At 40.0% G+C, this 13,029-nt stretch overlaps 2 protein-coding genes across 5 annotated transcripts in view; one reads left to right on the forward strand and one right to left on the reverse strand.

The window, feature by feature from the left end:
- LOC143378348 (uncharacterized) overlaps positions 1 to 13,029 on the forward strand; it is a 305,064-nt gene that overhangs the window by 215,868 nt on the left and 76,167 nt on the right. The window contains exon 5 of the mRNA XM_076830025.1: positions 5,599 to 5,799. Coding sequence (XP_076686140.1) covers positions 5,599 to 5,692 — 94 coding nt within the window. The 3' untranslated portion in view covers positions 5,693 to 5,799. The remainder of the gene's footprint in view (positions 1 to 5,598; positions 5,800 to 13,029) is intronic.
- The window catches only part of Glurib (Glutamate receptor IB), a 279,382-nt gene that overhangs the window by 54,122 nt on the left and 212,231 nt on the right, over positions 1 to 13,029 (reverse strand). The window lies entirely within an intron of this gene.

Raw genomic sequence — 13,029 nt, forward strand, 5'->3', positions numbered from 1 at the left:
AATCGACTGCCTATATAAGAAGTACAAATGCACATTCGAATAAATTGCAAAGTGGTTTTTGTAAATTGGGCGATCTACCTTGTCACTTAGGTCAAATTTAGCTACCTGATTAATTACACTTTTTATTCGCATTTTTGTGAAGGCATACTAAAGGATCATTTTGTACGCATACGTGTATAAAATCTATACGGAGTGTATATAGTGATCACCCCGGATCATTTTATACCTACTGATAGTAAATTAGACGAACATTAAAAAGCATTTGATTTATAAATTTTTATTTAAATAAAAACAAAAATTAAAGTCATCACAAAATGTACGAACAAAATAAATTCAAACAATCTTCTAACAAAAAAATCAAACCTTAGATAATGTTTCGTACATGATTAATGAGTAGAAATACTTAAAATTATCTGACATACACAAAACAAAATGAGATCAGGTTCGCAGACACAAATTTTTTCGCGCACCACCTGATTCCTGGGATCATTTTACACTGCTAGTGGTTGTTCAGGGGTTGAATATAACGCCAAATTATTATACGCGGTAACGAAATATATGTACATTAAATTATTGTTGAATTGTCAATAAATCCGCGAAAAAAACAGCTGTCTCATTAATCCGTTTAAGACAAAAGTTACACAGCATTGAGAAATACCTTACCTTACATAGAAAACAGTAATTTTGACTTTTTCTTATTTATATCACACATAGCGCTATTATTCTCATGGCACTACGTGCGACACTTGGCACCGTGCTAGCAGAACTGTTGTATAGGATGTATAAAAAATAAAAAGTGATGGACACAGAATTAACAATTTTTTACGCCGAAACTGTGCGTTTGCGGTACATGATTCCTCTTGAACCTCTTGCCTTCTCATTGAGCAGGACACGTTGTTGTCAAAAATCTTTAGCATTAATTTCCAATGTTAGGAACAATTTTGCGACAAGTTTTTTTTTACAAAAGTCCACCAATCCAGAGGTGTATTTATCCCCGAAAGTGGTGTCCATCACTTTTTATACAACCTGTACATCGATATTACGAGATAGCACCACTAATACAGAAGTTGCACAACATTATTCTACATTCTATCGATGGTAATACTTAGTTGGAATTGCTAAAATGTTATTTACAGATTTCACTGGACCACGACACGTCGTTTCCTTGTGGTTCGTAACCAATTTCTCGCCGACGAGAGAAGTTATCTTCTAGCTAGATGGAAAAATATTATTTCCCTTTTCCTCTCTCCTGATTCCATTTTTTTTCACACATTTATTCACACGTGCAGCGGTCCCACCTCTGTCAATTTTTATTTACTCAATGCATTTTCGTCCCGAAACAATTTGTCGCGCGTCACGGTGAAATATGTTCGTTTTATTTATTTGCCGATTGGGGAAGTTAACAGCGCAGTACTTCAATTTTCCAACAGCAGTCGGCAAAAATTTTAAGTGCTCCGAACGCTCGTACCTTCAATCGATTAGGTGTCGATAAAACATTCAACCTAACGGGAATAAAATTTTCGAATTTTAGCGAGAAGCATCTGTAGGAGAATATTTTGCTGCATCGTTCTTCCTCCGATATTAGCAATTTTATTTCGCTTGAACGGTAACGGGTGTTTACGTCTCTGCTCTGTAAGTTTTCTTTAAAGGAAGTACATATTAACATGTTCCGCGTTAAAGTTGAAATCCTCCGATTTTCACTACAAACTAAAATGACGAATGCTTTCCCCGCTCCCCTTATATCTCTCGTTATTAGGGGCGCGATTAAACGAGTTTTTAAACATAAGTTTATTTCTGTGAGTCGGCGGCTTTCGTATAAACGGATGGGGAAAATGGGAAGAGATCTTGCAAGGTACGGAAACGTTGACCAAGATGGGATGAGGCGTTCCAACACTCAAGAATTATCTTAATACTCCCTCTGCTGCTCTCTGTCTACCTCAAGCCTTCTCAGTTGGCTCTTTCTCTTACCCTCCAGGGAGTAGACACTTTCATTGGCTTCGTATCCGCTGACAGACGATTACCCTTGCTCAAAAGGACAAGTAAAACCGGCCTCGATAGATTCAACATTGTTTTATCAGGGCTACCAGCCACAAAAAGAATTTAATTTGTGTGTTAATCGAAGCGAAAATCTTCGATCCTTGACAAGAAGGTTCTTGAACTGAAGAGAAGAATAACCGTTTCTCGGATGGGAACGACGAAGAACACTGGACCACGAAATTACTTTGTCTACATTCAAATTACTTTTCTTTCAGAGGTTCCAACGACATGGAAGGGTAACGGAAATTTAGAAATACTCAAATATTTCAATATGTCTGGAGAAACCTGTGATTAGATTTGAGATATAAAATTGATAGCGAAGATTTTCGGAAATGCTAATCGATGATCCTCTAAACTTAGGCTTTGAGAGCAAAAACGGGCTAACCCGGATTTTTTTGCAAAATTGAGTTAGTAGCAATAATGTGTTCCAATAGGCTGTATTAATTATATAAAATAGGAAAAGTTAAGTTTTTTTCAATGAGGAGTATTTCGTTGTTGCTCTGAATGCCTCAACTCTAAGCTATGGTATTTGATATCAGTGATATCCTCCCCGAAAAATGACTGCCAAATCATGAAGCTCGATGCAAGTTACCTCCGAATTGTAAAATTCCGCTGCTACTGTGCAGAACATTACACTGATGGGAATCTAGCCGTAAGGCATCGCACTATTTCACCAATCAGAAGTCTTTATCAGCTTCGGCGATACTAGATACTATGCTTCCACTATATCCCAGAGAATCGAGGGTTGGCAGAGCCGTTACATCTTCTAGAGTTATCGATATTAGATTCCACGACTCTGTATCGCCGATAATGGTATCCGTATCCCCAGGGTCGTCGACGTCGAGTTCTGTCGATATTGGTAGCTACGTCTCCAGGGTCGTCGATATCGAGTCTTACGACTCGAGAGAGAGTTTGACATCCAGTCAGTATCGACTGGCATGACCCTGCGGTTTTCGGTATCGGTTTTCACGACCACGCTGGTTATCTACACGGTGTCCCGTGACCACTGTCATTGCTTCTGACTTCCATGACTGGAGCGATTCAGGGAGCGATCTAACCGGTCCACAAGCATCGATTTAACATCTAAAGAATTTAAAAAATCCATAACCGCAATAGAAAACCTTGTCGAGGAGCGCGAGCCTTCGCATAAACTCCAAGGACGCATTAGGGTGTCTTGTGTTCTGAAACTTGGTCTGTCAGTCAAATTCACAGTTCCACGTATCGGAAATAAAGGCTATTAGCTCGAGTCTGGGCCGAGGATCCCAGCAATAAACAGACCGGCCTCGCGACACCAGATTCACTAACACTTTTACCTATGGAAATCACCCTTCCCTGCAGTTTTTCACCACCTATTATCAAACCATTTCCCACTAATAAACCACGTTTCCTACTACTGCTCTAACGAAACTCTACCCCTAAAGGGAATCTTGTCCCTAGACCAACCATGCAGGGGTCTCAGTGAACGTTTGTACCTCAGTTATACCTTGTTACCGTTTATAGTCAAGTACACAGTGCGGTGTTATTGTTATAAATGCGGTGTCTCGATCATTCAACGCAAACCTCCACCTTTTCATCTTCCTCCCCCAACCCAGCGAGTTCTTGTGGTTTAAACCACCACGGAGAAAGTGACGTTATGTCGTCGGGGATTTACGCCCTCTCCTGAAAAAGGCGACGCTTTGGCCAAAACAAACCACCCTTTCGCACAAGCACTTCGTTTGCAGCCATTTCCAATTAGCAGATCAGGGGTCTGGCCTCGCTCAGACACAATTAGATTCCACGTGAACGTGAAAGCAAAGTTTCCTGCTAAAATTTCTCGAAACCCTGTTACCAGGCTAACTAATACGCCATTAAAACAATTTTCTTCCAAAGCTGCTCGCGATCGTTCGCGCGATAAACGAAATGACAGTTAAATGGGGAGTCCCAGCCACGAAATTCCTAGTTCCACGAAACCCAGCCACGGTTCCCTTATTCCTGTGTTTCCCGTTGCGCACATCTTTTTCATCGGACCACGAAAACCATGAGGACAATTCTCCTCCCTCCATTCTGTCTCTGTGTTTTTGTCCCGCGACCGACGAGCACCCTTGAGCGATAATGCGGACAAAGCTGGACTCGATCGATTTAACATCGTTCCGGCGGCGATACACGCTCGCGAGTGTGGAAGGGACAGACGGCTTTTTGGTCCCACAGACACGCGGAGGGTTTGGGGGGGGGAGGGGGGTGGCAGGAGGGCGTGAAACGCTCTTGCAAGAACTATGTTTGATCCGCCACAGTGGATAATTCGCCATCGACGTGTTCCGCCTAGCGCGAACCACGCTTCATTCGCTCGGCTTTCTGTCCTTTTATTACTTCCACGTGAGTTTACCGACCGTATCCCGCGATCGTATCGCGTTTGACACGTCACTGTCATCCAGTGAAACCTGTATCAAGGGAAATGATAAAGGGGAAAAGTAAAAAGAGACAGAAAAGTGCAAGGTACTCGTTAGTGGGAGTTAGAAAGGTCTATTGTGTTGCCGCAATAATCCTCCACATCGCACTTTCCATATTAATATTACCCTTTCATTGTGCATTAATTCTGAGGAGTGGACTGCGATGGGAAGTGAGGAAATAAATATAGGGTAAACTCGGGTAAGTCCGTGAGAGTTTTAGAATTTGTCTATTAATTGCTAATATTTACATATTCTGAAAGTGAGTCTAGGATATAATGATAGGTAAGACATCATAGGTTAACACAATAGGTTAACAGAAATTTATTAAGTATATTTAATTGAAAATATACAAAATTAAGTTGTCATGGCATACTCTGGTTACTCCGTGATAGTACTCTGGTAACTCCGTGATAGTTGTCGCTAGCTTGTGATATGACCATCAGCTACTTTTTTTATATTATTTTACATTATTTTATATTATTTTACATTATTTTAAATGATTTAATATTATTTTATATTATTTTATATTATTTTATATTATTTTATATTTTTTTATTTTGTGCATAATCAATCGTTTCATGATCGTTAGATGTCTGAGATGTAAGGAAACTTTGTTTCTAGTATTGACCATCAAAATTTCTCCAGCAGCGCAATCAGAAACGCAGTTTCAGGCACCCGAAAAATAAGAATTTAGTCACTTTTCATAAGCTAAAATAACACTGATGCCTTATTGTATGATAATTTCAAGAGTAAGACTTGTTAAAGTGTCATGTAATTGTACATTCATAATACTATAATATAAATTTCAATGTGATGAAATTTGTAGTTGAAAAAATAGTTGAGGAGAAAAGCGATTTTTCTTGTTAAATTTCGCCATATTTTAAATATAAATATTAAGGTCTAAGAATTTACAGAAATATTGGCAAAGCAAAAATAATTTCGTGGGATGCCATACACCCCGTGTCACCACGAAGGGTTAAGTGACAAACTTGGGGTGTTGAGGAGGATGGTAGAAGAAGACAATTAGGAGATACGTTATTAAGCATGATTATGTGTTTATCACAGAATATGTATGTGGTAATTTACGTTATTTTGCACGGGGGTATGTTTCTTCTCACGCGTTCGACAATTTCAGGAAGCGAGAGTCGGTCGTGATCGAAGCGAAGCGGTTCGGATCATTGGAACTCTCGCGGGACAATTTCGGTGATAATGAAGAACGATTACCGTGATGAATCAACCGCAATTACGGGTCTGTGCTCGACACGCGGAAATGGCTGAGACTGATCGGTCTGCTCACTCGTCAGGACGACTCAAGGACAGGAGGAGTCATCGGTAAGTTATTTTCCAGCGTTGCGTTATGCATTAGGATATTATCGCGTTGGCATTTAACGATAATGCGATTTTTCTTCTGATTAGAAATGCAATCTGCGATCATTAAAACGTTGCCCTGCTTGACGATGTTACCGATGCGTTGCTGTAGGAATTTCGAAAGGTATGATGTATCGTTGACGTTATATGGCCAGAAAAATGTTGAGCAAAATTTTACTGGTAATATGTATGACGTGATTATGAAGATGATGGACGTGATAGTCGTGTTGAATGACAAGTTAACATCCATTTAGATGGAGTGCTGCTAATTTCAATATTATTCGTCGTCCATTGCGTCATAATTTGAGAGGTAAACGAACGTGTGTAATATGTCGAATTCTTATAAACGAATTTCGATTAATCAGAATGGACCGAGATGCCGAATGTTGATATAAATCTCGATGCCACAAGAAATCGGAAATATAATTCATATCTTTTTATTTTCAATCCATTCTGAGCAATTACATACTCTTTAGAAAAAGAATTGCTCAGCAATAATTGTTTCAGACTCTACCAAAAAGCGTTTTGATATTCGTAGGTTCGCCAGCTTTTATAGTAATGGCATTGTACAGGGAACGCTCCCGCTCGATGGAATAAATTTCCCAGCCGCTTTTGTTTCACGGCGCTTTTTATTGTCTCCTTTTAATAAACACTGCGTGCGTATTTCATTGAACACGCGAACGAACGCGGCCAACAATCGAGTTCACCGTGCTAGCATACTTCTTTTGGTCCCTCGAATCGTATGTATTTCTCTCGCCTCTGAATATTTGCAAAAGCAAGCAGGAAACAAAACTACGTATTCACGTGCTCCGAGATATATATTTTCGTTTTCGGTACAATTAATATGTTCCAATTCTAATAAACTCAGACGAACAGAGGTTAGGAAATATTTAAATAGAAAACGAAATTAGGAACGAGTTCTTTCTGTAAGACATCAATTATTTTGTACAGAATACAATAAATCCTAAAATATTATTGTCAGTATTTACTGCTTACGTAATCTACTCTTTCCTTATAAATTATAAAGTATTATACAAATATAACGTTTAAGTCTACAGAAACTCGCGATGAAAATTCATTTCACGTATCTTTGGCGAGTGCGTCTGACCTAATACTGATACTCTTCCCTGCGTCAGGGGTCTACTTTATCCTGCGTCACGCTCATTCTCCCCTCTACTGAGATTCTTGAATATCATACAATAAAAGTTTACTTGCGTTTAAGGGTGGCATCATAGATTTTGTTTAGCATTTTTTTTAAGCCCACCACCCGACATCTCTTTCCTATATAGGGGAGAGTAGGGTAAAATGGAACGCTTAAATTTCGAGGGTGATAACATAAAATCGGAAAGCAAAAATGACACGGGACTTCAGTGGGAGTTTTAAGTGGACCTTAGACTATAAGAAAATCAAAGACTTTGTTAAGAAAAATATTTGGCAACAAAGGAAAATGAGATTTGCCGGAGGTATTGAAATATTCGCCACGCTCAAGTGGCAGGGTAAAACGGAACACCCATTTGAAGACCATGTACATAAACGTTCAAAATCTTTATTTTTATAATTTAAAAAGCTATCGTTTACGTAAAAAACTATAATTATATGTTTTAGTACCTAATACAAATATATATATTATACACGTAAGAAGAAATATTTTACCAGGTAACATGAAAATTACTGAAAATAATCAAATCCACATGAATCTTTACACGAATATCAACACGTGCATGGAGAACACATCTGCATTATTTATTACAATTTAAACTACGAGTTTGCTCGAATGAAAGACGTATCTCACACATCACAATTTTCTATACAAAATCAATTTCTTTGGAAACAAGGGCAGTAATTAAAATTTTAATCTACAATCTACTAATTAGAAGGAAAAATAAACACGTACTAAGATACCGTTTTACCCCACGCAAAAGGGTTCCGCTTTGCCCCACACGAGGTAATTTAGTAAACATTCCATATTTACACTTTAGCGTGAGGCAAAGAACTGGGTAAAATCTAAAAATGCAGCGTAAGGTCTATAGAATCCAACGGTGTAAAAATAGTCGTTGAAACGTTAATGTTAATCGAACCGTTAATGTTAATGGGAAAGTAACGTGTGCACGGGTCTGTGGCCTGTCACGAAATACTATAAGAACCGTTTGGTCTCACAGGATACCAACACACACGCAGCTATTGTCTAAAAAAAGCATTGATGTTCCGTTTTACCCAGCCGTTCCGCTTTACCTTATCCTCCCCTATTCTAGAATCCAATACCTATTCACCGAACAGGGACAGTGACGATTTAGAGGCGCGATAGAAAACGATTCAAGCTATATAAATATGTTTAAAATAGTAGTCCCAAACCCGAAAAGTGTATCGCGAGAAGTGACCCAAATACGTCACGAGGAATATTGTCTGACAGAGGACGGGCGCTTTCCTCCGCGCCACGGAAAAAGGCCGTCTGACAGAATACGTACACTTTCCACTGCACTCAGACAATCGACAACGCCACAGACGTTCCAGATGTCCCCCCCTCGAGATTCCTTGGACGCGATCAAGTGACGACGCCACTCGGTCACCATCGTCCCCAACAATCGGTCTCCCGAAAGAATGTCCCCGGCGGTCGGCTCGAAATTGCCGATTAGCCTGAGCTCGCGTCTGCTCTTTCGCGGACAAGTGGCTGCCATTATCAGGATTGCAGGCGCTGCATTAGGTAAGATCCAGCCTGTACACATTCTCATCGGGATAATGCACCGCTAAGTGGATGCTCCGTACGTGTTACGACTCCGTAGCCTATCAATCTTGATCTGGCGTGCTGGTGGGCGCGCGCGCGCGCGCGCGCATCCCGCCCCTCACGCGGCCGCGTATTCGGGGCACGTGTGCGCGCCTGTAACTGTGTGCGCGGCGATTCACGAGCACGGAAACGCATTAACACCCGCATACGTAACACGACGGGGGACGTATGACATGCACGTAGGCGTAAGTGTCCAGGAATACGTAAGACGTACAGACAGGACGCGCTTTCGATGGGGTTGCCAGCGACGTGGAGCGTACTCGGGAACGCCCCGGCAACGTACACAGGCTGATTCGCCATGTATTAGCACTTTACCTCCCTGTATCCCTACGCTCGGGCTAATATCGCGCCGTGTCTGAGCGACCCTAGTGTTCTTCTTGCGCTGACGTTAAGTGCGAGGGTGGATTGAATATTTCGCGGCCTCGACGGCCATTTTGCAGATCGGGGCGAGAAATTTTGCTGGGCCGGGATCGTGGAATTAAAATCAGTGATAGGTCAAGTGTAGAATTTTGAAAAATGTCTGTACTTGAAAATCATGTAAAAAGAAAATTAATAAGTAGCTCCTTAACGGTATTTCTGTGTTAGGCCGCGAAGTTTTCGAAATCACCTGTGAGTAGTATTATATTTTAAGATAGTAATGGTGTTTTTCTGCAACTGTTTAATAGTTTCTTCTTTGGAGTACGTTGTATTTTCTAGATTCTAGTTGAATCTTTACTTGATATTCATTTTATGGCTTACAAGGGATCATCCCGAACCCGGAAATTCAACAAATTCTGAACCTTTACGAATATGCAGGGAATTTCCTATTGATTACGACGCAATTCTTGTTTGCTGCCCAAATTCACTCTAATGGGGTGTAATTGACCCCTGAAACTCCGGTTATTTTCCAATTTTGTGTGATAACTCATGAACTGTAAAATGTGAACAAAATATTTCACAGTTCATGAGTTATCACACAAAATTGGAAAATAACCGGATTTTCAGGGGTCAATTACACCCCATTAGAGTGAAGTTGGGCAGCAAACAAAAGTTACTCCTTTCAATTAGATCTATCATTTGATCGATCTAATTAAAAGAAGTAACTTTTGTCTTGAAACTTTTTTTTCTATCTCTTACAGTTCGCGAGTTATAACACAAAATCGGAAAATAGCCGAATTTTCAGAGGTTAAATTAATCCCCTTCGAGTGAATTTGGGCAGCCAAGAAAAATTGCGTTGTAATCAGGAGGAAATCCCCTACATATTGACAAAGTTTCAGAATTTTTTTTGAATTTTCGGGTTCGGGATCTTCCCTTGTTAGTCTACTTGTCGGGAGGTCACGCGTCGAAACATAGCGCTACCATTTAGTTAGTAAGCCCGCATACTCCATTCGCGTTTCGCGTGATTCTGGCTGCTGACATCGAGGACCTAAAGCGACGTTGACGCGGCGGATGCTTATGAAATTGAGAATATTCAAGCTGTCCTTTGTTATTGCGTTTAGAGGGAGGGCATCGCGGTAAGTGCGAGCTTTGATTGCACGGAGCATTGTCTGCCGGGAAGCGGAATTTCGGCGAACGTGGTGGTGGGTGCCAGTGGTGCTGGAAATAATATAACAGTGGAATTTCTTTCGAATGAACATGCGTGGGAGAGAACACGGAATTTTAATAAAGTTCTTTGCTAGCGTTTCGCTTCCTACTTTTTTCGCCCTGGTATTTTTAATCGAAATGAAAAATGGTATTAATAATCGCGATATTTGAATTGCGAATTGAATAAAAAAAAGGGCTACAGTAACGAATTCTTGACTCTAATTATTAAAACCCTGAATAGAGAGCAGTGTTGTACCAAAGTTAGCGGACATTTAAGAAATTCCGTGATTCGGATCCTGGAAAATATAGAAATAATTAAAAGGGAATACAAGGAGAGCTGTACAGCTTTTCTGCTCGGTTTTGTTTCAACATTTGCGCGGGAATATTTACCCAAATGCGATACAGGGCAATTTATGAGGGAACATAATGTATGAACAAGGCAGCGGTAATTTTCAAGAGAAATAACGCATAAGTTTTAATATCCACCAGCAATTTCAGCTTCGGTATGCGCCAGTGCACAGACGCGAGAAAGCAAGACATAGAGCGGATTTATTTATATTTGCGGAAGCGTATTGTATTCCTACCGAAGTATGTATCACCTCTTTCGGCATTCTCGGGAAAATATGGAGACAAACTGTAGCACAAAAGAGCGTGGTCCATTGCTGCAAACATTAACTTTAGCGCTTACTAATTAAAAATTATATTGCCAGGAATTTTCATTTCACGACCAATCTGATATTTATTGCGGGTTATATGTCGGGCTTATTCAAACCAAAGCCTTTGCACGTAACTGAAATCGTTTGCGCAATACTGATTAAAAATATCATTTAATCAGACCCCACATTTAGTACCTGCGAGCTAAACAGAGGTGGGATTTGTATATAGACTAAGTAAGCTGCAGCCTAGGGTGGCAAATTCTGGGGGCGTCAAATTTGCAATAACTCGGTTTGAGTGATTTCAAAATTGTTTCAACTCTCTTAAATTAAAAGATTTCATGGTATTTCGTGGAAAGGGTGGCAGACGCGTGTTAATCTACGAGCACCAAATCTCCAAATCGGACCCTGTGGCTAAAAGTACGTCTGGAATTTCGTGAAACACAGAGATCCATCTGAATATCTATTAATCTTCAAATCCTGTTCCCCACAGATTCAAGAAACGCGACGATAAATTGCAACGTAATTTGCAAGTCGCGCGAGTCACGCCAGAAGAAAAACGAAAACGTCCCCAATTCTGGGGGCGCGTAATGTATGTACTTTGCTCGACGAAATTTCGTATAATTCGGGGAGAGCGAGTAAATCAGCAGAGACGCGCACTTAGAATAAATAGAACGGCAACGATAAGGTGGCGGAGCATAGGTCGATTGCGCGCGTTTTTAATCGGAACTCAAATAGTTGCTGAAGGAACGCGACTAGGAGAACGCTGGTATCGTGAACGATACGATGTCGGTATTTCGCGATTCTCTTTGCAGACAGCGAACTTCACGATCAAACGAGTCCCACGACTCTCGTCCCCCCCCCCTGCCCTAACTTGTTTCGAGTGTAATTTGTCGAAATTGCAGCTTCCCTCTCCGTCGTGTCTGGTTTCAGGGGATCAAGAGCTCGTCGGTATTGATCAACAGCTCTTCGTCCCTTTTTCCTCTGGTTCTGTCGTCCCCCGGCCACGTGCGACGCTGTTTATGCAAATATCTCGGATTTCATGTGCTTCTAGCTACCTGTTCGTTGAACGACGTTAATCCGCACATAATATTAATTAGTGAAATTGATATATCCGTGAATTATTTCTCCTTATTAAATGGAATGAATGTGAATAAAATACGAGCGCTGAAATATGAGAGATGTAGGGTAATTGTGGAACAGTTGCCGCGCGTTACGTAAAATTGTCAGCGTGTCTAAATTTTGCAATGAAAATTTGTTCCAAGGATACATATTATTAGTCGAACATCTCGTCCTATTACTGGCATTAAAGAAAATCGAAATTTTAATATTTGTCACCCTTCAAAAATTGAAACTAAAAACATCCATTTTTTAGGAGAGACGCCGCACTTGCGGGAGCGCATTTCGAAAAATGTTTAATTTTCCATTTAAACTTGTTAATTTTAACTTTTTATTTAAAAAAAAAATAGTAAAAGCAAAGTAATTGAAACATCTTTTTAATTTATACAGTTATAAAATACAATAAAATTCGAAAAATAAATAGCTGTAGTTATTATTTCTGCTTTTCTAAATTTAATTGTCTTTTCTTCTTCCTTCCACATTCATTACACATAAAATAAAAATAAAATGTGAAAAAAAATTAAACGCCCACAAATATGTTTGGATTACCAGATTTGTAATTAAAAAATAAATAATTTGCCTTGAGATATCACGGTATCTATTTTGAGACACACTTTTGTATTTTTAACATTAAAAGCATCATTTAGTCGACTTAGGTTCCTTCCGATACAGTGCGCATAAAAGTGCGGCATCTATCCCAAATGCCCGGAAGAGACGCCTCACTTTCGTATTTCCAAGTGCTATGTCGAATATGACCTAGTCTGGCCGAGAAATATTCCACAGAGTTCCTTTAACGCATTCCAAATGTTATATCACGGAAAACTATGAATTTTTAACTACTGACGCAAATTTTTAACTATTGAGGCAAAGTGCGGTAGGCTTACCTCGAAAAATAGCAAAATCTTTAAAAGTAATAATGAAAACACGTTCTCGCTTATTAATCTAACCTAAACGAACAGCCTACAGCAACTAAAATCGCCAGTGTTGTATTTTATTACCGATAACCCTGAAATACCGAAGGTGCGGCGTCTCTCCCAGTGCGGCATCTCTCCCGCAATTATCCTTTAGGGAGCAGACATGC

The sequence above is a fragment of the Andrena cerasifolii genome, chromosome 1 (genome assembly GCF_050908995.1).
Source record: "Andrena cerasifolii isolate SP2316 chromosome 1, iyAndCera1_principal, whole genome shotgun sequence".
Lineage (NCBI taxonomy): Eukaryota > Metazoa > Arthropoda > Insecta > Hymenoptera > Andrenidae > Andrena > Andrena cerasifolii.